A 26,304-nucleotide genomic window follows, 5' to 3' on the forward strand; every position below is an offset into this window, starting at 1 on the left:
AGGAATATCGTGTATGAATTATTCATAATAAAATTATCTTGAAAATATCTCGAAAAAATCATTGGAGTGCTTCTAGGTTTCATTGAAAGCAATGGGCTGACGTTTGTCTGTTCACACGAGGCGTATATTTACGCGTCGCTGTCAAAAGACGGCGCGTAAATAGACGCCCGCGCCAAAGAAGTGTCATGTCACTTCTTCAGACGTAAATGGAGCCGTTTTCCATGGACTCCATGGAAAACCAGCTCCAGTTACGTCCATAATGGACGCGGCGTTCAAGCGCCTGCACATGCTGTTATGGCTGAAATGACGGGGCTGTTTTCTCCTGAAAACAGCCCCGTAATTTCAGCCGTTACGGACGCTGCCGTGTGAACATACCCTTAGACCTGAAGCCAAGTCAGGTGTAGACCGTTCCAAAAATTTATAATTTCTTTGACCTTCAAGCCCCTCAGAGTTTTGTGCTTACACTCAACAGCCATAAAATCTTCTAAGTCGCTGAATGAAGAACTGAAAAAAAAAGATAACTGACTCTCACAAAGTTAGAGAAGGCCATATAAAGATATCTAAGCACAGATCCATGATTGCAAAAACCTGAAAATCTAGCTCTCCACTATTGTGGAACTTTTCCATACTGTGCAATTTGCTTATAGCATGGAAAGAATTGTAGCCTTGTGCAATCATTCCATATCCCGCTTAAAGAGGCTCTGTCACCAGATTTTGCAACCCCTATCTGCTATTGCAGCAGATAGGCGCTGCAATGTAGATTACAGTAACGTTTCTATTTTTAAAAAACGAGCATTTTTGGCCAAGTTATGACCATTTTCGTATTTATGCAAATGAGGCTTGCAAAAGTACAACTGGGCGTGTTGAAAAGTAAAAGTACAACTGGGCGTGTATTATGTGCGTACATCGGGGCGTTTTTACTTCTTTTACTAGCTGGGCGTTCTGATGAGAAGTATCATCCACTTCTCTTCACAACACCCAGCTTCTGGCAGTGCAGATCTGTGACGTCACTCACAGGTCCTGCATCGTGTCGGCACCAGAGGCTACAGTTGATTCTGCAGCAGCATCAGCATTTGCAGGTAAGTAGCTACATCGACTTACCTGCAAACGCCGATGCTGCTGCAGAATCATCTGTAGCCTCTGGTGCCGATGTGTCCTTGCTCGTCTGACACGATGCAGGACCTGTGAGTGACGACACAGCGTGATCTCTGGAGAACACGGCTGTGTCTGCACTGCCAGAAGCTGGGCGTTGTGAAGAGAAGTGGATGATACTTCTATACACAACGCCCAGCTAGTAAAAGTAGTAAACACGCCCCGATGTACGCACATAATACACGCCCAGTTGTACTTTTACTTTTCAACACGCCCACTTGGACTTTTACTTTTAAACACGCCCACTTGGACTTTTGCAAGCCTCATTTGCATAAATACGAAAATGGTCATAACTTGGCCAAAAATGCTAGTTTTTTAAAAATAAAGACGTTACTGTAATCTACATTGCAGCGCCTATCTGCTGCAATAGCAGATAGGGGTTGCAAAATCTGGTGACAGAGCCTCTTTAAATCTCAGATGGTCTACAGTTAGGTCCAGAATTATTTGGACAGTGGCAATAGTTTTGCCATTTTAGCTGTTTACAAAAACATACTGAATTTGGGCCAACGTTACGTCCATGGCTGCAGACAGTCGGGATTATCACCCCTCAACGGCCGCAGCCATGGTCTGGTGAGCGCTGGCCCACATCTCCTCCCCTGGAGACGCCAGCACTCACTCCGGCTCCAATCTGCTGTGTCCCGTAGGGTGCGCGCGCACGCTCTCGCCCGGCCTTAATGGGCCAGTGCACACACATGTAAAACATCATTAATTAGCCCATGATCACCCTGGACTCTAAGAAGGGCCCTGCCCCTTTGCTCTTTGCCTCTTTGCCTTAGCATTGTTAGTATTTCTCTGTTAGTCTTGCAAATGGTCCTTTAGTGTTATCCTGTTCCCGTGCCCTGCTACCTGTATCCTGTATCCCGTGCTGTAGTTGTCCCTGTGCCTGCTATAGTCTTGAAGTCGAGTTCTGCCACGTCTGCTGTGTTACACCACGTCTGGTGTCATCTGCCTCGTCTGCATCACCTGCCGTTAAGATCCCATCTGTGCCTAGCCGTTGCTACTGCCTGGACTATCACAGGTACCCTTGTGCTTGGACTATATGTATATTGACTTGGTACACTTTAGTTTGGCCAGCTGTCATCCCGCTACGGCGGTGCGTCCCAGTGGGTCCACACACCCACAGATCGTGACATTCCATATACTGTTATATAATCAATATGGGCTTAAAGTACAGACTCTCAGGTTTAATTCGAGGGTATTCACATCCTAATTTGAGGAAGGGTTTAGAAATTACAGCTCTTTAATATGTCTGCCTCTTTTTCAAGGGACCAAAGGGGGCTGCATGGGCTATTCCCTCGTTAATCCATCATCAATTAAGCAGGTAAAAGGTCTGGAGTTGATTCCAGGTGTGGCATTTGCATTTGGAAGCTGTTGCTGTGAACCCACAACATGAGGTCAAAGAATCTCTCAATGCCAGTGAAACAGACCATCGTTAGGCTGAAAAAAACCCTGAAGAAATCCATCAGAGAGAGAGCACAAATGTTAGGAGTGGCCAAATCAACAGTTTGGTACATTCTTGAAAAAAAAGCGCACTGGTGATCTCAGACAACAGTGGTGGATAAACGCAGAATCCTTTCCATGGTGAAACAAAGACCAACCTGTACCAGAATAATGGAAGGAAGAAAGTATGGAGAAGGCTGTGAACGGCTCATGATCCAAAGCACACCACATCCTCTGTAAAACATGGTGGAGGCAGTGTGACGGCATGGGCATGCATGGCTGCCAAAGGCACTGGGTCACTAGTGTTTATTGATGATGTGACTGAAGACAGAAGCAGCCGGATGAATTCTGAAGTGTACAGGGATATACTTTCTGCTCAGATTCAACCAAATGCAGCAAGGTTGATTGGACGTCGCTTCACAGTACAGATGGACAATGACCTAAAACATACTCCGAAAGCAACCCAGGAGTTTTTTAAGGCAAAGATGTGGAATATTCTGCAATGGCCAAGTCAATCCCCAGATCCCAACCTGATCGAGCATGCATTTCACTTGCTTAAAGAGGCTCTGTCACCAGATTTTGCAACCCCTATCAGTAAACACGCCCAGATGTACGCACATAATACACGCCCAGTTGTACTTTTACTTTTCAACATGCCCAGTTGTACTTTTGCAAGCCTCATTTGCATAAATACGAAAATGGTCATAACTTGTCCAAAAATGCTCGTTTTTTAAAAATAAAAACGTTACTGTAATCTACATTGCAGCGCCTATCTGCTGCAATAGCAGATAGGGGTTGCAAAATCTGGTGACAGAGCCTCTTTAAGACAAAACTTAAGGCAGAAAGACCCACAAACAAGCAACAACTGAAGACAGCTGCAGTAAAGGCCTGGCAAATCATCACACAGGAGCAAACACGGTGTTTGCTAATGTCCATGGGTTCCAGACTTCAGGCAGTCATTGCCTGCAAAGGATTCTCTACAAAGTATTAAAAAAAACATTTTATTTCTGGTAATGTTAATTTGTCCAATTACTTTTGAGCCCCTGAAATGAGGAGGCTGTGTAGAAAAATGGTTGCAATTCCTAAACGTTTCACAGGGTATTTTTGTTCAACCCCTTGAATTAAACCTGAAAGTCTGCACTTCAATTGCATGTCAGTTGTTTCATTTCAAATCCAATGTGGTGGCATGCAGAGCCCAAATCATGAAGATTGTGTCACTATCCAAATAATTCTGGACCTAACTATGTATGGATATCATTCTACTCGAATAAGTATCCCTAAACTATCATGCGATTTTTTACTTCATTATGTCACACCCTGCCAAGAACTATTTCAAGCTATCACCTCTCTGGTCCAGTATGATGTGTCTTTACCCCCTATTATATGTATGTATATGATTAGATTGGCTCTGTTGGTTCAGACTGAGATGGCAACTGTACTGTTCTACATGACTTTTGTTCTCTTTGTTTATTTCTTTGTAATCTATTTTACTTGTACATTATATGCAAGTCATTTCTGCCTATTGGGATTCCTGTGTGTATCCTTGTAAGCTACAAACCTATGTTTGTCAATTCATTATATTTTCATTTTGCTTTGTTAAAACTTTAATAAAAATTTATATTGAAAAAAAACAAGATATCTAGGCACTTTCTGCTTGCAATTTTTACTGTCCAAAAATAAATAAAAAATGGAATTTAAAGGGGTTGTCCAAGATTTAAAATATTAAAATGACCTGGATTCCATCCAAGGCCAACATCTGCATTAAAGAGGCTCTGTCACCAGATTATAAGTGGCCTATATTGTACTTGATGTGATCGGCGCTGTAATGTAGATTACAGCAGTGTTTTTTATTTAGAAAAACTATCATTTTTTACAGCGTTCTGACCTATATTAGCTTTATGCTAATGAGTTTCTTAGTGGACAACTGGACGTGTTTTACTTTTTGACCAAGTGGGCGTTGTGGTAAGAAATATATGACGCTGACCATTCAGTGACCAATCAGCGTCATAAACTTCTCCTTATTCATTTACACAGCACATAGCGATATAGCTATATCGCTATGTGCAGCCACATAAACACACTATAACGTTACTGCAGTGTCCTGACAATGAATATACATTACCTCCAGCCAGGACGTGATGTGTATTCAGAATCCTGACACTTCGCTAACACAATCCCGACACTACAGCACAGCAAGCGTAATCTCGCGAGATTACGCTGTAAACTGTCATTTCAAACGAGATTATGCTGTAGTGTCGGGATTGTGTTAGCGAAGTGTCAGGATTCTGAATACACATCACGTCCTGGCTGGAGGTAATGTATATTCATTGTCAGGACACTGCAGTAACGTTATAGTGTGTTTATGTGGCTGCACATAGCAATATAGCTATATCGCTATGTGCAGAGTAAATTAATGGGCAGAAGTGTATGACGCTGATTGGTCACTGATTGGTCAGCGTCATACACTTCTCTCCCCAATGCCCACGTGGTCAAAAAGTAAAACACGCCCTGTTGTCCATTAAGAAAGTCATTAGCATAAAGCTAAAATAGGTCATAACTCTGTCAAAAATGATTGTTTTTCTAAATAAAAAACACTGCGGTAATCTACATTACAGCGCCGATCACATCATGTACAATATAGGGCACTTATAATGTGGTGACAGAGCCTCTTTAAGTTTGTATGTTCTCCCCTAGTTTACGTGGGCTTCCTCCAGGTACTCTGGTTTCCTCCCACTCTCCAAAACTTTACTGATACAGAATTTAGATTATTCCCAAAAAATAACGGCATGGGAGATGGAGGAGTGGCTGTGGCGTGGCTTAACAAGCAGTATGATTTCACTTAAAGCTCCTGACGTGGGCTGTGTAAACGAGCGCCGATCAACGAGAAAATCTGAAGGTAGATCTCAAACATGCTGTGCATGTGTAAGGCTCTGAGGGGGGGACACTGCCCAAAATTTGTGTGTTCAGTTATGTTTTGCTTTAAATCTAAAACTCCTACTGATCACGAGAACAGGGGTCCCGTTCCTCCTAATGAGTGGATCGGCAGGTCGCACATGCGCACTGCCACTCCATTTACGGTCCATGGGACTGCCAGAGATAGCCGAGTACAGCGTTCGGCGGTCTCCGGCAGTGCCATAGAGAATAAATGGAGCAGCAGGGCGCATGCGCGACCTGCCACTCCATTCATTCAGAAGAATGGGACCCCAATTCTCATAATCGGTGGGGGTCCCAGCAGTCGGACCCACATCGATCAGCATGTTATTACCTATCCTGTGGTTAAGGGTAACATTTAATCTTGGGACAACCCCTTTAAGCGTGAGCACATGTCATGGGGGAGAGGGGTCGCGTGACTCGACTGCGATCCCAGCTACATAAAGAGTGCTGTAGGGGAAATCTAAACGTGAGTAGTTGTGATACAGAAAGCCGCAGCAATACCAGAGCAGGTGAGGGGAAGCTCCCTGCGTGCGAAAAAAAACCCCAGATCGTACATACATGTATCAGGGAAAAAAGCAGAACTAGTGGTCGGCAGGCAAAACTGAGAAAGCCATCTTAACAAGAAATATTTGGACTTTAAGGGTATATGCACACGCTAACTGCCTTTACGGCTGAAATTACAGAGCTGTTTTCAGGAGAAAACAGCTCCGTCATTTCAGACGTAATTGCTCGTACTCGCATTTTGCGAGGCGTCTTTGACGGCCGTAATTTGGAGCTGTTCTTTCTTTGGATTCAATGAAAAACGTCTCAAATTACGTCCAAAGAAGTGTCCTGCACTTCTTTGACGAGGCTGATATTTTACGCGCCGTCTTTTGACAGCGACGCGTAAAATTACAGGTCGTCGGCACAGTACGTCGGCAAACCCATTCAAATGAATGGGCAGATGTTTGCCGACGTATTGGAGCCATATTTTCAGGCGTAAATCGAGGCATAATACGCCTCGTTTACGCCTGAAAATAGGTCGTGTGAACCCAGCCTTACTGTTTTCTGAGTTGTGGTTTAAAGCCACTGTACCTCTCAGAAAGAGAAGTCTTCCAGTAAAACTGGGGTTAATTCACAAAGTTGGTTGTCGACTTTTTTCTTGGGGACAGAGACCTCTAGTCTTGCCACTTGCACTCACACATGTAGGATAACTAAATAATATTAATGAACTAGAAGTGTTCTGCAAGGAATAAGGAAGGAGGAAGGCTGCAAGAAATTAGGAATAAGACGGATGCGTCGTTTTTGGGCCTTCTGTGTGCACTACGAGATTCTTACGCTTCCTTGGCTGTATCTCGTGGGATGCAATTTTGATTAAATAATATGCTCTTCAATATCTGACTATGGATGATCGATGGAAGCGTATTGTATTAATCATTTGGGCTTGCGTTGTAATCTAGAATGCAGCACCATTTTTGCAGCTCACTGTCAGCCATTCTGTGGCCTAGGCTAATATCCATGAGAATGCAATTTATTCACTCACTATGAACTAAAGATTGACCAATGGTTTATTGATGTAAAGAACTTAAAATGAATTCTTTAATAAATCTAAATATTTGTTCATCTATTAAAAGGAACCCCTCTCCAGGGAGACCCTTTTACTTTGTGGAGGTTTACAGGTGCCGTATAATGCTGAACTAACTACAGGGCACCGTTCCACTCACTACTGTTGTGACAATCAGGAGGCAGTAAAATAGCTGGCCAAATGTGCCTTCCATTCAATAGCAGTTCTCTGCAGCCCTTACAACTTAAAAATAGAACTGAAATTAAATGGACACTAACTTTTCAAACAACTTATGCTGATCTAATAGTATTCCTGATACAGAGTTGCAAAGATTTGAATTTATTTTCCAGGGACACTTAAGGTGTGTCATCTTTTGTGAGTGTGCCTTATGGGGTGTGGTTTATGTGGTGGGTGTGGTTAATTGGGCGTGGCTTTCCAGGGTTTCTGCATACAAAAAAATAAACAAAGTTTCTGCACTACTTAGCTGAAAACTACTATGGTGGCCACTATGTCTCTGGTTATCTGATTTTTTACAGGCAGCTGATGTCTCACTTTATCACTAGGGCTAGGCAATATGTGCTGACCACTACTGGTAGTGTAAAAACCAGCGTAGATAGTGCCACACTCAAAGCCCCTTGTAGATGGTGCTCCACACTGCCCCCAGTAGATATTGCCACACACTGCTCCCTGTAGATATTACCACACACTGCTCCCTCTAGATGTTATCAGAGTGCCCCCTGTAGATAGTGCCACATGGCCCCACTGTAGATAGTGCCACAGTGCCCTCTGTAGATAATATCACAATGTCCTCTGACAATAGTGCCACGCAGCCCCCCTGTAGATGATACACAGACCCCTGTAGATGATGCCACACAGACCCCCTATTGATGATGCCAGACAGACCCCCTGTAGATGTCACACAGAGCCCTTATAGATGCTACAAAGACCCCCTAATGATGATGCCACACAGACCCCTGTAGATGATGCCATACACTCCCCTAAAGATGATGCCATACAACCCCCTGTAGATGATGCCACACACAGCCCCCCTTTAGATGATGCCACACACAGCCCCCCTGTAGATAGTGCCACATGCTCCCCCTGTAGCTAGAGCCACATGCTCCCCCAGAAGATAGTGCCACAGGCTCCCCCTGTAGATAGTGCCACAGGCTCCCCCTGTAGATAGTGCCACAGGCTCCCCCTGTAGATAGTGCCACATGCTCCACCTATAGATAGTGCCACAGGCTTCCCCTGTAGATAGTGCCACAGGCTCCCCCTGTAGACAGTGCCACATGCTCGCCCTGTAGATAGTGCCACATGCTCCCCTGTAGATAGTGCCACATGTTCCCCCTGTAAATAGTGCCTTATGTTCCCCCTGTAGATATACCTCACCCCCCCTCCCTGTAGATAGAGCCATTGTGGCTCCCTCTATCAGCGGAATCCCCAGCCAGGCGTCAGCAATGCTTTGGGCGGGGATTCAGGCGCTCCAGGAGGCAGGGCTGGTGTTAGACATAGTGTGGCCCAGGGCAAGGTTAAAAGTGGGGCCCTAAATGCTGAATTTGGGCCTGTTCACATCTGAATTGGGGGTTCCATTGATGGCTTCCATCAGACCGATCCGTTGGAGGAACCCAGGAACGCAAACCAAACCGAAACCATAGCTTCCGTTTGCATTACCATTGATATCAATGGTAATGCTTCCGTTGCAAATGGTTTACGTTTGTCTCCGACTGTGCTATTGATTCTGTCCAAAAAATGGAAACCTTACGGAACGGAGACAAACGGAAACCATTTGCAACGGAAGCATTACAATTGAAATCAATGGTAATGCAAACAGAAGCTATGGTTTCCGTTTGGTTTGCGTTCATGGCAGTGGCGTAACTACCGCTGAAGCAGCCATAGCGGCTGCTACAGGGCCCGCTGCATGAGGGGGCCCATGCCGTCAGCCCTCACCGCCCCCCCCATGCCTGGAGGCTCCGCTAGAAGCGCTATGACTGCTACAGCGGTAGCGATGACACATTCAATAGCGTCTGCATCCTTCGGACGCAGATGCTATTGAACTCTATGATAGAGCTGCCATAGGCTACTGTACACCGTGGCGTAGCCCTAGGGATCGCAACGGTCGCAATTGCGACCGGTCCTTAAGCCAGGGGGGCCCCGTATCTACACAGTGCTGACCGTACTGGTCCCGCTTCCTGATATAGTTGGATTTAATGCTGGAGCATGGAGCTTTCTCTAGCATTCACTCTGCCGTGAGCGGCTCGGCGCAGGCAGGAGCGATGTTGTGACATCATCGCTCCTGTCTGCGCCGAGTCACTCACAGCACAGACTGGAGGAGAAGGATCCTCCACCCATAGTGGGGACAGGGATAGGTAAGTAATTACTATGGGGTATTATACTGGGTAGGGAAGGGGGGCTGATAAAGCAGCAGCTATAGGAGCATTATACTGTATGGGCGGCATTATACTGTGGGGACAGCTATTGGGGGCATTATACTGTATGGGGATCAATATACTGTGGGGACAACTACGGATGGCATACTGTGGGGGCAGTTATGCGGGCATTATAGTGGGGGCATCTAAAGGGGGGCATTATAGTGGGGGCAGCTATGGGGGCATTATACTGTGGGGGGGAACTATGGGTGGCATTATAATGTGGGGGCAACTATTGGGGCATTATACTGTTTGGGGCAACTATGAGAGATTATACTGTATAGGGCAGCTATGCGGGGCATTATACTGTATGAGGCATTATACTGTGGGGGCTGCTATGGGGGCAATATACTGTGGGCGTAGTTATGGGAGGTATTATACTGTTTGGGGGCAGCTATGGGAGGCATTATATTGTGCAGGGCCAGCTTCGGAGGGCATTATACTGTGGTGGTCAGCTATAGGTGGCATTATACTGTATGGGGCAGCTATGGGGGTATTATGCTGCATGGGGGAATTTGTTTAGGCATTGTACTGCATTGGGGAATCTGTGTGGGCATTTTACTGTATGGTGGCATCTGTGTGGGCATTATACTGTATGTGGCTATTGTGTGGACATTATACTGTATGGGGCATCTGTGTGGGAATAATACTATGGGGGCATCTATGGGTCAGTATACTGTATGGGGGCATTATACTATTTGGTGGTAGCTATGGGAGCATGATACTGTGTGGGCTGAACTGGGTGTGTATGGGCGGGGATTGGGTGGGATTAGAGGCATAGCTTAAAAGTAAAAAAAAATTGCCGCTGCGTGCCGCATCGATTGTACCTCTTTGTGATACTTGAAAGTATAGCACTGTCTACAGGGAGGGCTATATAGCACTGTATGGGGAGGTTGTATAGCCCTGTCTACAGGGGGGGCTGTATAGAACTACAGGGGGGGTGTATAGTACTGTTTACAGGGGGGGCTGTATAGCACTGTCTACAGGAGGGGGCTATATGGCACAATTTACAGGGGGGCACTATCTACAAGGACGGGCTGTGTGTGGAACTTAGGGGAGGGGGGCCCAGTCAAAAGTTGCTATGGGGCCTCTGGTTCATGGGATCCGCTGACGGAAAGGTCTGACGGAAGCCATCAATGGAACCCTGACGCAGATGTGAACACACCCTTACTGAATCAATAATGCAGTCAATTCAGAAGGCGATGTGCAGAGAACTGCATCACTGATTTCTAGTGCATCTAGGAGTGTTGAAGACCCAAAGCATATAAGCATATGTCCCCCCCTCTCACACCAAAAAAATTATTTATATACATATACAGTTATTAATTCGTACCACTAAACCCGATTAAATATTACCTGCATACTGTTACTGAATAATACAGACACACCATAACCACATAGTGACTGAATAATACCCCCATACTGTTACTGAATAATACCGCCACACCATAACCACATAGTGACTGAATAATACCCCCATACTGTTACTGAATAATACCTCCACACCATAACCACATAGTGACTGAATAATACCCCCATACTGTTACTGAATAATACCGCCACATCATAACTACATAGTGACTGAATAATACCCCATACTGTTACTAAATAATACCGCCACACCATACCCAGATAGTAACTGAATAATACCCCCATACTGTTACTGTATAATGCCCCCATACTGTCACTGAATAATACCCCCATACTGATACTGAATAATACTTCCACACCATAACCACATAGTGACAGAATAATACCCCCATACTGTTACTAATAATAAAAACCACTATACAAAGACCAATATTACCACCATGTAGTGACCATATAGTGTTAGATGCAAGTTATGAACAGGAGCTCTGCAGACCAGATAATATTACCACCATACAGTGACCATATAGTGGTAGATGCCAGTTATACACAGGAGCTCTGCAGACAATATAAGTGATTCCAGCACATTTATATCTACTGACTGACACGTGATATTTTCTCTGCTTGGAGTCGTTCACTTTCCCCTTTTTTTCTCCGGTCTAGAACACTGTGACGACTTATTCCAGCCACGACTCGTCTCTGTAGAATTTGACACACAGACATGTTGGTTTCTCGCTTTTCAAGCACTCTCCCCATCTATACCCCATCCCAGGGGCGTAACTAGGAAACACTGGGCCCCATAGCAAACTCTTGACCGGGCCCCCCCCCCGGGTGCCACAAGCAGCCCCCCTTATAAATAGTGCCCCCTGTAGAATGTGTCATACAGCCCCCCTGTAGACAGTGCTGTATAGCCCTGCTATAGAACCAACCTCAGTACATAAATACAGCACCAAAACCAACCTCAGTACATAAATACATCCCCAGAACCAAGCTCTGTACATATATACACAGAACCAAAACCAATCTCATACGTATATATACAGCACCAGAACCAAGGTCAGTACTTACATACAGCATCAGAAGCAAGATCAAATCATATATACAACACCAGGACAAATACAGATCAATTTAGTGCAATCCCTGGCGTATAGCTTTGTATGGCGTAAAACTACAGCTCCCAGCATGGCCCGAACAATGGTGAGGATATGCTGGGAGATGCTGTTTCACAAAAAATAAATCATATCATAATCATCTCGATGCAGATCATACAGTGACTACAGTGCTGATTAGAGGCAGAATAAACATTTACATTAAGTGACTCACTGGTGACGTCTCAGATTCTAGTTCTTTTCTTCTCCCTCCGGTCCAGACATCTATGGTGGATTTCTACCGGCCATGACCCATTTCTGCAGTTTTCCGCTCAGATGTCTTCAGCTTCTCACTTTTAAAACATTTCTGCACCTATAAACGAAGTTAAAATTCTCAGCACCTCTTGCACCTCTAACTATAATAGCGCCATACACTGTGTCCCTTATTATAATAGTACCATACACTGTCACACACACACACACACACACACACACACACCGTGCCCCCTGTAGATAGTGCTCCCATAGCCACCGTGCTCCCCTACATATAGCTTCCCCTATAGGTAGTGCTCCATGTATAGCCCACCTCTGTAGACAGTGCCCTACATATAGCCACCCTGTTGCTGGTACCCCACAGGTAACCCACCCCTGTATATAGTGTCCCACATATAGCCCACCCCTATAGAAAGTGCCCTAAAAAATAGCTTGTATATATTGCCACACAGCCTCCCCAAAAAAATATACAAATGTACCACGAAGGACGGAGTGATGCACTACTTCTGGGCGGGACGCATGCGTAGACCAGCGTGATGCAGTAACGTCCTCATGCCGGCCTGCACAGGGAGTCTTACAAGCGCCTTATAGGCTGCAGGCCTAACGTGGCCTGCAGCCTATAGTATCCATTTGTATCTGCGTCCTGAGGATGCAGATACAAGTGAATATGGTTGTAGCTAGCACCGGGGCCCCATCCGGTGCAAGCGATTCCACCAGGCGTGAGGGGTCCCGTGCCACCTGGCCCATGATTGTTATGGGATGGGACCCTGAGGACGCAGATACAATTGAATGTAGCAGTTGCCGGGCAAGTCCCGGGACAGTAATTTGTCGGGACTGTTTCTGTAAATTCGGGACAGTCCCGGCAAATTAGGGACAGTTGGCAAGTATGCTGATACGGAGCAACTTTGTAATTAATTTATCCATGCAAATTCTGTGGGTAATTACTGCCACTAGGTGTCTCCCTTCCTGAAATCTGCTCTCCACCACCTGTTGTCACGCATTGGTCATCCCTGGTTACAAACAGGCTGCAGAAGGTGGGGGTGTGTTACTTCACTTCCTGGCTATAACAGTATATGGTGAGGGGATGGGGAGCAAGAGGAGGGAGCAGAGAGAGTGTGAGTCACATAGACACGATACATGAAAGTCTATAGAGAGGGGAGGGGAGCAGGAGGAGGAATCAAGAGCAGAGAGAAACAAACAGAAATCTTACTATCTCTGTCTGCATCACCCCAGTGCTGGATTCTCAGATACACTGCTACTTACTGCTGTATAATGTCCTCCATTCTGCTGCTGCAGCTTCTATATATACATGATAGAGAAAAAGAGAATCCTGCTCTGCTATCTCTATCTGTGTGCAGTATATAGAATACATTATAGTTTTTAGGCTCCATCCACTAGTTCAGAGAAAGATAGAGCCTGCAGAGGAGAAAACTGCTGAATAATTTCATGTACAAGTCATATAATAGTCAGAAATAGTGTTATTCCTCACGTACACACATATGACAGCTTATTCTGAGCAGTCACCTAAAAAGGTTATTATTTTCGGTTGCTTATATATCAGTCCTGCAGGGAGATTGGCACAATTCACATCAGTTCCTCTCCACAATGGGGCCCACTATTTAAACTCTCTATCTCACACATACAAACTAGAGCCAATTTCATTGAAAGCCAATTAACCTGTATGTTTTTGGGCTTTGGGAGTAGCTGGAGGAAACCTACAATAACACATAACCAGCCCACACTAGTTTATTTTTCATATGGCATCTTAATGGAGTATTGGTTATCTCCATGTAATGGCGGTAAACTGTGTATTTTAACAATAAGGAGTATTATAACCTTTTATGTGTAGTCTGGTTATTAATGGAGTTTTTTTAGACTTTGTGTCCTTGTCAAAATCTCCAAAGAATTATATCTCATTGCTGCATTATTTTTTGGTTGTGTCTGGATCTCTAGGATAGCAAAATTACAGCTAACTAAACAAAGAACAGAATGTGCTCGCAGTCTGTAATATAGGTTGTAATATAGGGATTCAGCTAAATGTAGTAGTTTTTTTTATGCTCATTGCATTAATAGATGATATACAGTATGTACACAGAACTCTCTCAAGATTGAGGGTAAGGATGCTGAAATGTTTACATCCAGCATCTCCATGGATACATATACATTCACAAACCTCTTTGTACGCATCCCTCATCATCACCTTCAGAGGGGAGGGCTAATCATATTTCAACTGGAAATACTCTGTAAGGTATGACTGTGTAGGGACACACCCTATTGACAAGGGGAATGGTAACGTCCAGTTGCCAATTTATTCAGCCATTTCCAGGAGAAATAACAGAGGAAGGCCTCATGCACACGACCGTAAAAACTCCCGTTATTACGGGTCGTAATTACGACCCGTAATAACGGGCTCATAGACTTCTATTGGCGACGGGTGCCTTCCCGTTTTCTCACGGGAAGGTGCCCGTGCCGTTGAAAAAGATAGAACATGTCCTATTTCAGGCCGTAATAATGGCACGGACAGTCCATAGAAGTCTATGGAGCTCTCGTAATGACGGGTGGCTACATGTGTGCACCCGTCATTACGGCAGCGTTGCTAAGCGACGTCAGTAAATAGTCACTGTCCAGGGAGCTGAAAGAGTTAACTGATCGGCAGTAACTCTTTCAGCACCCTGGACAGTGACTACCGATCAGTATAAACCTGTAAAAAATAAAAATAAAAGACGTTCATACTTACCGACAACTTCCTGCTTCCTCCAGTCCGGTCTCCCGCCCGTTGCCTTGGTGACGCGTCCCTCTCGACATCCGGCCCGACGTCCTGGATGACGTTTCAGGCCATGTGACCGCTGCAGCCAATCACAGGTCAATCACAGGCTGCAGCGGTCACATGGACTGCCGCGTCATCCAGGGATGTCGGGCTGGATGTGAAGGGAGGGACGCGTCACCAAGACAACGGCCGGGTAAGTATGAATTTCTTTAACTTTTATTACAGAAAGGGCTGTCCCTTCTCTCTATCCTGCACTGATAGAGAGAAGGGGCTGCCGATTAGTGCAGTGCTATTTTGCCGCCAAAAACGTGCTCGTAAATACGGGTGGAATACGTGTGACACCGGACCCATATTTACGGGCACGGGTTCGTAAATACTGGTGCAAAACGGGTGGAATACGTGTGACACCGGACCCGTATTTACGCCAGTATTTACGGGTGGGAAAAAATACGGTCGTGTGCATGAGGCTGAACTGAGAAAAGATACTCCAGCATTGTTATTTCATGAAGAATACAATATGTAGTAATATTCACAGTATTTACTAAAACAGACATGCCACATTTAAGAATGACAAATGTCCAAAAGCATATTTACCAATCAATATATTGTAATATGTTTAGAAAAATTTACTTTTTTTATCATAAAAGTTCTGATATTCCTGTTTTTGGACCTGTCTTGGGTTGTTTCATTAGTTAGTAGCCTGCTCAATGTTTCGCCAACTGTTGGAAAGAGGTTATTTGTAATTTAAGAATTATCAAGAATCCAAGTCTCAGATCATGCCTTAGTCATTCTTGTACCTGTAGTTATTTGACTTGGTTCAAGTTCTGCCTTTCTGTCTAAACAGATGTGTCCTTCCAGCTATCAAACAGTGAGGTCTGATGCAACTTCTATGGTGATGTCATTGAAGATCCAAATACTGTCATTTATGGCAATGGAAAAGTTGGTATTTCTAGGCAAGCCAGATATAGTACATTTCTAAGCACTTGAACTCTTTGATTAATGTAGCAGTGTTGATTTTGTTGTTTGGCACATCATATTGTGACCACAACAATGAGTTGTCATTATTTTTCCCTAGAACTGCAGGGAAAGTCAGAGGGGGGAATTTATATACATTTCAAGTTACAGATTTCACAGAAATCACAATTTGAGGTAAAAACCTTTTTTCTAAATAGTGGGTGGGGCTCAACAGACGGGATGGGGCCATCCACAGCCCGACAAATTTATCAGAATTTACGCCAGGAGCTAATAGATTTCACTTTCTAGAGCACAGACAGCAGGATATAGGCATTAATTATTATGAGGCGTGCTCCTCTTAATAAATTAGGCACATTTTGTGCCAAGTTTCTTAAACTTACATTGTCAGTCTTAGGCTGGGTTCGCACCTGCGTTGCTCTTTCCATCATTCTACTCTTTCAGCGGAACAGAACAATGGAAAAACCAAAGCACCAGTTCTGATGCATAATGGATACCACTGGCGGCCGATGGAACCCATTGACTTTAATGAGTTCCTTCGAGTTTTTGTCAGTGTGTCTGTGGTTTTACCAGAAACAATAGCGCAGCTTGACAAAAATATGTGTACATACCCTAAAATATCCCAACCCTTGACAGGTGCCATTGGAACCAGATAACCAATGGTATTCGCTTCACCTGTCAGTGGTTTTAATGTTATGGCTGATCGGTGTATACTGTATTTGTGGTCAATACAAAGGACCGGCACATGATTTGTTCTTTCCAGCAAAGAACAATCTTTGCGTGTGAAGGAAAGGCGTTTCTGACATCAATATAGGAAAGGGTTCTTTACAGTTAGAGTAGTTAAACAATGGAATTCCCTACCCCCAAGAGGTAGTAATGGCAGATACAATTACATCATTCAAAAAAGGGCTATAAGCTTATCTAATGGCAAGTGGCATTGAGGGTTATAGATAATTTAGCAATTTTTCAACCTAAGTAACTATGTAAGAAATTCTGTTTTTTGCTCATCCTTTCAACCAAAAAATAAATAACAGTTAATCGATAAGTTCTAGGTACCCCAAAATGGTGCCAATGAAAACCACAACTCATCCTGCAAAAAACAAGCTCTCAGAAAGCTATAGAGGATTTAAAAAGTCTACACACCCGTTAAAATGCCAGGTTTTGTCATGTCAAAAAATCTGTACAAAATGAATAACGTTAGTGACCGCCAATACGCCTTTTAACGGCGGCCACTAACGGGCTTTATTCTGATGCATATGCCTTTTTACGGCACTGCATCAGGATAAAGTAAACAGAGCAGGGAGCGTCAAATCTCCCTGCTCTCAGCTGCTAGAGGCAGCTGAGGGCTGGGAGCGTCCCTGCTCTGCCGGGTGAGATCGATATTAGTATCGATCTCACCCGTTTTACCCTTCAGATGCGGTGCGCAATAGCGTGCACCGCATCTGAGTGGTTTTGGAGAGAGGGAGGGAGCTCCCTCTCATCCCACTGACACCTGGAGCGAATGCCTGCTAGATCATGCCGGAGGCATGACCTAGCAGATGCCTGTCCGTTTTAAACGGACAGGCAGTAATACACTGCAATACAAAAGTATTGCAGTGTATTATAATAGCGATCGGAGAATCGCATATTAAAGTCCCCTAATGGGACTAGTAAAAAAGTTAAAAAAAAGTTTAATAAAGTTAATTTAAAAAAAAATGTGAAAAAAAATGAAAAACACAGCTTTTCCCCTTACAAAATGCTTTACTATTAAAAAAACAAAATAAAGTTAAAAAGTTACACATATTCAGTATCGCCGCGTCCGTAACGACCCCGACTATAAATGTATTCCATTATTTAACCCGCACGGTGAACGCCGTAAAAAATTTTTAATAAAAAACTATGGAAAAATTGCTGTTTTCTGTGAATCCTGACTTTAAAAAAATGTGATAAAAAGTGATCAAAAAGCCGCATCTACTCAAAAATGGTACCAATAAAAACTACAAGTCTTCCCGCAAAAAAAAAGCCCTCATAAAACCGCATCGGCGAAAAAATAAAAACGTTACGGCTCTTCAAATATGGAGACCCAAAAACAAATAATTTTGAAAACAAAGCGTTTTTACTGTGTAAAAGTAGTAAAACATATAAAAACTATACAAATTTGGTATCGTTGCAATCGTAACAACCCGCTGAGTAAAGTTATTGTGTTATTTATATCACACGGTAAACGCAAAATTTCAGGTTTTTTTCTATTCCCCCCCAAAAAAAGTTAATAAAAGTTAATAAATAAATAATATGTCCCCCAAAATGGTGCTATTAAAAAGTACAACTTGTCCCGCAAAAAACAAGACCTTATATAGCTATGTCGACGCAAAAATAAAAAGGTTATAGCTCTTGGAATGCGACGATGGAAAAACGTAAAAAATGGCTTGGTCATTAAGGTCTAAAATAGGCTGGTCATTAAGGGGTTAATGTGACCCATAATCTGCACAATTCCATTGAAAAACAAACTGAAATCATTCAGAAGGGAAAAATAAATATAACAAAACTACAATAAAGTGGTTGCATAAGTGTAAACACCCTGTTATAATTGGAGATGTGGTTGTGTGCAGAATTAGCCAATTACATTTAAACTCATATTAAATAGTAGTCAGTACACAGCTGTCATTATTTAAAGTGATTCCGAGTAACCCCATATAAAGTTCAGCTGTTCTATTAGGATTTTCCTGACATTTTCTTTGTTGCATGTGACAGCAAAAGCCATGGTTCGTAAAGAGCTTACAACACATCAAAGGGATCTGATTGTTGAAAGGCATCAGTCAGGAGAAGGGTACCAAAGAATTTCCAAGGCATTAGATTTACCACGGAACACAGTGAAGACGGTCATCAAGAAGTGAATTACATTTGGCACAACAGTGACATTACCAAGAACTGGACGTCCCCCAAAACATGATGAAAAGACAAGACGAAAATTGGTCCGGGAGGCTACCAAGAGGCCTACAGCAACATTAAAGGAGCTGCAGGACTTTCTAGGAAGGTACTGGTTGTGTAGAGCATGTGACAACAATCTCCTGTATTCTTCATATGTCTGGGCTGTTGAGTAAGGTGGCAAGACGGAAGCCTTTTCTAACAAATAAAAACATCCAAGACCGGCTATGTTTTGCAAAGACCTATATCAAGTCTGCCAAAAGCATGTGGGAAAACGTGTTCTGGTCTGATGAGACAAAGTTTGAACTGTTTGGCCATAATTCCAAAATGTATGTTCGGCTCAAAGCCAACACTGCACATCACCAAAAGAGCACCATCCCCACAGTGACGCATGGTGGAGGCAGCATTATGCTTTGGGGCTGTTTTTCTGCAGCTGGAACTGGGGCTTTAGTCAAGGTGGAGGGAATTATGAACAGTTCCAAATATCAGTCAATATTAGCACAAAACTTGCAGGACTGTGCTAAAAAGCTGAAGATAAAGAGGAATTTCACCTTTCAGCACAACAACGACCCAAAGCAAACCTCCAAATCAACAAAAGAATGGCTTCACCAGAAGAGGATCAACGTTTTGGAATGGCCCAGCCAGAGCCCAGACCTGAATCCCAATGAAAATTCTGTGGGGACTTGAAGAGGGCTGTACACAGGAGATGCCCTCGACATCTGACAGATTTGGAGCGCTTTTGCAAGGAAGAGTGGGCAACAATTGCGAAGTCAAAATGTGCCATGCTGATAGACTTCTACCCAAAAAAGACTAAATGCTGTCATAAAGTCAAAGGGTAATTCAACAAATTATTAATTTAAGGGTGTGCATATTTATTCAACCACATTATTTTTGTTCTTTATTTTTATTTTTCCACCCTAAAAGATTTAAGTTTTAATTTTCAATACAATTGTACAGATTATAGGTGACATTAACCCCTTACTGACCACCAATACGCCTTTTCACGGCGGTCACTAAGGGGCCTTAGGCTAGGTTGTCGCCTTTTCACGGCGGCCCAGTCTAAGTCCTGCACAGGTGTTCCGTGCAGGATGGAGCGAGTGCTGGGCTGTCTGATGGCAGCCGGGCTCCTGCTCCAACGGCCGCGATCGAACGTTACTTTGATCGCGGCCGTTTTACCCATTAAATGCCGCAGTCAATAGCGACCGCAGCATTTAGCTCCCTCTGTCACTCATCGGCCTGATAAAAGCCCCAGCTCTGCCCTGCGCATATGCCTATTAGGACACGCCAGAGGCACGTCCTAATAGATTGCCTGTCAGTTTTACACTGACAGGCAATATTGCTTTGGTATACTAAGCATTATAGCAGCGATCTAAAGTTCACATAGTAAAGTCCCCTAGTGGGACTAAAAAAGTAAGTAAGTAATGTGAAATAAAAATTATTAATAAAAATGACAGTAAAAAAAGTGGTTTTATTTTGTAAAAGTGTATAAAATAAATAAAAGTACACATATATGGTATTGCTGCTACCGTAATGTCCCAAACCATAAAGTTAATATGTAATTTACACCGTAAAAAAAAAAGCGAAAAACAATGGCGAAATTGCTATTTTTTTCCATTGCCCCCCAAAAAAGTCATAATAAAAGTTAATCAGTAAGTTCCATGTACCCCAAAACAGTACTATTCAAAACTACGTCTTGTCCCGCAAAAAACAAGCCCTTATATAACTACATTGACAGAAAAAGAAAAAAATTATGGCTCTTGGAAAGAGACGATGCAAAAACCAATAATTTTAGTTCAAAAGTGTTTTTACTGTGTAAATGTTGTAAAACCTCTACATATGTAGTATCGTCGTAATCGTACCGACCCATAGAATAAAGCTAACATATTATTTAGGCCGCACAGTGAACGGCGTGAATTTAAAACGCATAGAACCATGTCAGAAATTCAGGGTTTTTTTCTTCCCCCACCCAAAAAAGTTAATAAAAGTTAATAAAAAAATTATATGTACCCCAAAATTGTGCCATTAAAAAGTACAACTAATTCCGCAAAAAACAAGTCCTCATCCAGCTATGTCTACGAAAAAATAAAAAAGTTATAGCTCTTTGAATGCGACTATAGAAAAACGAAAAAAATAGCTTGGTCGTTAGGGCCTAAAATAGGCTGGTCACTAAGGGGTTAAAGGTCGAAAAAGTTCTTGGACTAATTTTGTAGCATCACAAAAACCGGGCATTTTAACAGGGTGTGTAGACTTTTTATATCCACTGTCTATCCACGGAAAAAGAAAAAGTTAAGGCTCTCGGACTGTGGCAACACAAAAACTAATATTTGTTTTTAAGAAGTATTTCTTTGTGCAAAAGTAGTAAAACAAAAAAAACTATAAACATTTGGTATCACCATAATCATAACGACAAATCGCAAAATAAAGTTAGCATGTTACTTATATTGCATGGTGAGTGCCATAAGAACAAATCCCAAAAATAATGGTTTTTTTTTCCTTTCACTTAAAAAAAATTAAGTTATTCAATAGATTATATGTACCCAAAAAGTGATGCCATTAAAAAACACAACTCGTCCCATAAAAAAAAGCCCTCATACGGCAACGTCAAAAGAAAAAAAAAAGTTGTGCTTTGAAAGGATGCTTTCATGATGAAAAATATAAAAAAAATCACTGCATCCTTTCGGCTTAAACTCGGTTGTTTCCTTAAATGGTTAAAGTATACAGTTCACCTTCTTTCAGTGGAGACAACAAATATTCTCTTAAGATTCTATATGAATGCTGAACCAGTGTGGGCTATTCGGGTTACCCACTTAATTACTACAAGTGTTTGTGTGGGTTTCCTCTAGGTACTCTAGAGTTCCTCCCACATGCCAAAAACATACTCATAGGTTAATTGTGTTTTTTTATGAAATATCTTAGTTTGTATGTGTGTTACTGAGACAGAGAATTTACATAGTGGGCCCCATTGTGGAGTGGCACTGATATGAATTGTGCCAATCTCTGTAAAGGGCTGCGGGGTTATGTTGGTGCTATATACTGCAAGTAACAGGAAATAAATAATAATAATAATGAACTGCCCGTCACCGTGCCAGAGAACGTGCATCCCTTTCCTTTATTTCTTTAAAATAAGTTTTGTCCTATTTCTAAGTTGTCAGGGCTGCAGAGAAGTGCTATTGAATGACTGAGACGGCTTACAGAATGGAGGGCACATTTGGCAAGCTATTCTCCAGCCTCATAATTGCCTCATCAGTAAGGCTGGATTCACACATTGCATATTTGTTGCAGATTTTTGAGCCAAAGCCAGAAGTGGTTTCAAAACAATTGGGAAATATAAATAAAAAAACGTAAACTTCGCTTTCATTGTGGGTCCAATACTGACTTTGGTTAAAACTGCATCAACATCTGCAACCAATACACGATGTGTGAATTCAGTCTTATGAGTGCAATGGTGCTCTCTAGTTCAACATTATATGGCATCTATAAGATTCCATAAAGTAAAATGGTCTGCCTGGTGACAGGTTACTTTTAGTAGACAAACTAATGTCTAGCTTCAATAACGATTTCCTTTCATTTTTTTTTTTTTACATCAATAAACCATTGTGAAATCTTTAGCTCATTGAGAGTGAACACATTGCATTCTCACTGACATCAGCCTAGGCCACAGAATGGCTGACTATGATTTATAGTAGGCGACAGGTATACTGTGACCACAAAGAGCCGCAAAAATGGCGCTGCATGCTAGATTACAACGCCAGCCCAAATGATTAATAGAATCTGCAGCCATCTAGGTCATATAAAGTCTAATAATAAAGAGCATATTATTTCATCAAAAACACAGCCCACCAGATAGAGCCAAGGAAATGTAAAAGTCTCCGTCATGTGTAAGCAACACACAAAGTCCCTGTTTTGCTACCAAGCACTGCAGAATAGCAATTGTCCATTCACAGCACATACCACATCCTCTGCATTTTTCCCTGATAATATATGTACAGTCCTTAACTCCAAGGCTACTTGGAAACACTGCAGCGCATTGCAACGTAACACCTTTCACAATTCTTATTACATTATACATCACATTTACAATTCATTCATGTTTCTAAGTACTTTAAGTCCAGAGTATTGCCCTTTCCAAGCAAAATATGATTTAACCCTTTTTCTGATAAAACAGCTATTTCATGCCCTCCGCTAAAATACAGCGCTTGGCATTTCAAGGCCGGCCACTGCCTTTGGCATAATATAATGTATTGTAGGTCATTATTATCCCATATTATAGTTTAGAGAAACAGGCCTTTTGCTGGCACTATAGATGTTGTTTATCCTGGTATTCTGCTGTAAATATCATGCTTCTATGATTTCCAAGATATGTCTTCTTTTAAATGCACATCTCAAAAGGTTGAAAGAGCAGATGCTGCAAATGATGACATGTTTCATACAGTATTTGTAGTGTGAGAATAGACAAAACAGTAGGGCCAGCTGCTGTACCATCATGTAATAGGTTAAGTTGGAAAACAATCCTTCCTGTGGTTATGAATGTACATCCATCCTATTAAATAATTTCTAACAATACAAGATAGATAGATAGATAGATAGATAGATAGATAGATAGATAGATAGATAGATAGATAGATAGATAGATAGATAGATAGATAGATAGATAGATAGATAGATAGATAGATAGATAGACGATAGATAGATAGATAGATAGATAGATAGATAGATAGATAGATAGATAGATAGATAGATAGATAGATAGATAGATAGATAGATAGATAGATAGATAGATAGATAGATAGATAGATAGATAGATAGATATGAGATAGATAGATATGAGATAGATAGATAGATAGATAGATAGATAGATAGATAGATAGATAGATAGATAGATAGATAGATAGATAGATAGATAGATAGATAGATAGATAGATAGATAGATATGAGATAGATAGATAGATAGATAGATAGATAGATAGATAGATAGATAGATAGATAGATAGATAGATAGATAGATAGATAGATAGATAGATAGATAGATAGATAGATGATAGATAGATAGATATGAGAGATAGATAGATAGTGAGAGATAGATAGATAGATAGATAGATAGATAGATAGATAGATAGATAGATAGATAGATAGATAGATAGATAGATAGATAGATAGATAGATAGATAGATAGACAGACAGATAGATGATAGATAGATAGATAGATAGATAGATAGATAGATAGATAGATAGATAGATAGATAGATAGATAGATAGATAGATAGACAGACAGACAGACAGACAGATAGATGATAGATAGATAGATAGATAGATAGATAGATAGATAGATAGATAGATAGATAGATAGATAGATAGATAGATAGATAGATAGATAGATAGATAGATAGATAGATAGATAAATAGATAGATAATAGATAAGCCACATATACTGTATACAGTTGCCAATACCTGTTGTACTCATTCACTAATGCTATGCAGTGCCTCGTACATTCACACACTGCAGCAATCTCCCCACAAGCTCTGCATTGCATGAGGGGGATGAATGTTGTATTGCTGTCTAGGCCACAAAGGATTCATTCTTATTTTTACTATTCCATTTCACCATTTTCATCGGCTGGAAACAGATTATTAAAAAATGGATAAAGAATAATATTTTGTTTTAATTTAGACCGGATCGATTAATCTTCTAAACTTGATCCAAAGAAAGCATCCTAAATATGTATAAATACAGTAAAATAAAATATAGCAATATAACGGAGAATTGGTCATTTTGATGTCTTTTTTTTTATGTTGCAACAAGTAACATTCTGAAGCCTGTAGAAACAGTATCTGTGGTATTCTCATATATATATATGTATATATATATATATATATATATATATATATATAAAACCTGTAACTTCCCACATAATTCATCCACAACGTACCAGTGTGTTGTCTGCCATTGACTCGGCCAGTACATGTTTACTGTCATATTCAGACGTGACCACTCAAAGTATTATAAAAATAGCGCTGTTATCTGTATAAAATAGGCTGACGGGCAAATCAAGCCATTCTGGGCACGAGATGAATCACTTTCCTTTTAGCCATGCACATAACTCATTGCTTACCAGGTATATAGTTAGCCACATAAATCAAGATGAAATATATACAATGACTAAATATTTGCCAAATACATCTTTAACTGTTATAAAATATATATCATATATATAAAAATAGCTAAATGTAATATGTGTGTGCTCTGAAGTCATTTTATGTCACTTTTTTATTTCGTCTACACACTTGTAAGCAAATCTCCCATTAAGGCAAATCCAACCTGCCTGCTATAGGGACAACATGAAGGCAGCAGATACTACAAACCTGTTACCATGGAAATATAATTGTATCACATCAAATCGCAAGACCAAAGCAACATGTAAAAAAACAAAACTAATGATACTAATGCCATCCATTTTTATCACTTGCTGCCGAAGCCTGATATTTCTGTAAACGCAAGAAGTGCTACCTACCTCAACCATTAAACAAGACATTTAACCATAGTTGCAGCTCGGTGACCTCCGATTGCCTTGAAACGTGTGATCGATGCTGCTTGTACATGTAGATATGTGCTGCAGAGTCCAGCCACAGCATCCAGGATTAGGTGTCGGAGTGATTCAATAGTAATGGGAAGGAGGGGGTTAAAAGAGTAAAGAAAGAGGAGGGTCCCAGCTTGTGGTAGATGTGGGGGTTCTACTTTAGTTTGAGGCTGCTGCAGTGTGAGTGACTATATAGGACTGTGTATTGGTGAAGGCTGTACAGCTGGGAGGTGCTGGAGTCAGTCCCCACTGGCAGACAGCAGCAGACCAATGAGCTTGAACACTGTCAGCTCCCAGCACTGAGCTCCCCTTTCTGTGCTGGTTTCCTCATTTCCAAAGTGACGTCAAACAGCTTGGAGTTTTTCCTCTTCTCCCTTGCTGCCTGCACAATTCATTTCACAGAGTGGCTATGAGAGGAATGTTCTCTCACACCGGCTATGGGTGTCCTGTACATACCTTACTATCACCCGCATGGTGAGCCCACTGCTTCACAGACTTCCAAGAACCAGCCATGACCTGCCTAGGTAGAGTCGTGTGTTAACCTTAAACCATACTATCCCCCATCCCCATTTAGTAACGACACATGACACCGAGGTTGGATGTGAAATGGCCACAGCAGCCGTTTATTAATTTCACAGTTTTATAAAAACAATTTAAATCCGAAACATTCGGATAACTAGTTAGGAATCCACCAGAGAATTCCTCCTAATAATTCACATGACCCAACATGGGTCAGAATCATAAATAACAATTAAACGTTAACATTAACCCGAGCAGAGGAAGTCCTTGAAGCCCCTTCAGATGTTCCTTTCAAGAACACACCGAATTAGCCATCTGCAAACCACTAATTACCTCCAGC

At 41.9% G+C, this 26,304-nt stretch overlaps 1 protein-coding gene across 1 annotated transcript in view; it reads right to left on the reverse strand.

Moving 5' to 3' along the window:
• PDE7B (phosphodiesterase 7B) overlaps positions 1–25,649 on the reverse strand; it is a 470,724-nt gene extending 445,075 nt beyond the window's left edge. The window contains exon 1 of the mRNA XM_075862499.1: positions 25,380–25,649. Coding sequence (XP_075718614.1) covers positions 25,380–25,400 — 21 coding nt within the window. The 5' untranslated portion in view covers positions 25,401–25,649. The remainder of the gene's footprint in view (positions 1–25,379) is intronic.
• Positions 25,650–26,304: the final 655 nt, after the last annotated feature.

This window comes from Rhinoderma darwinii, chromosome 4 (assembly GCF_050947455.1).
Source record: "Rhinoderma darwinii isolate aRhiDar2 chromosome 4, aRhiDar2.hap1, whole genome shotgun sequence".
Taxonomy (NCBI): domain Eukaryota; kingdom Metazoa; phylum Chordata; class Amphibia; order Anura; family Rhinodermatidae; genus Rhinoderma; species Rhinoderma darwinii.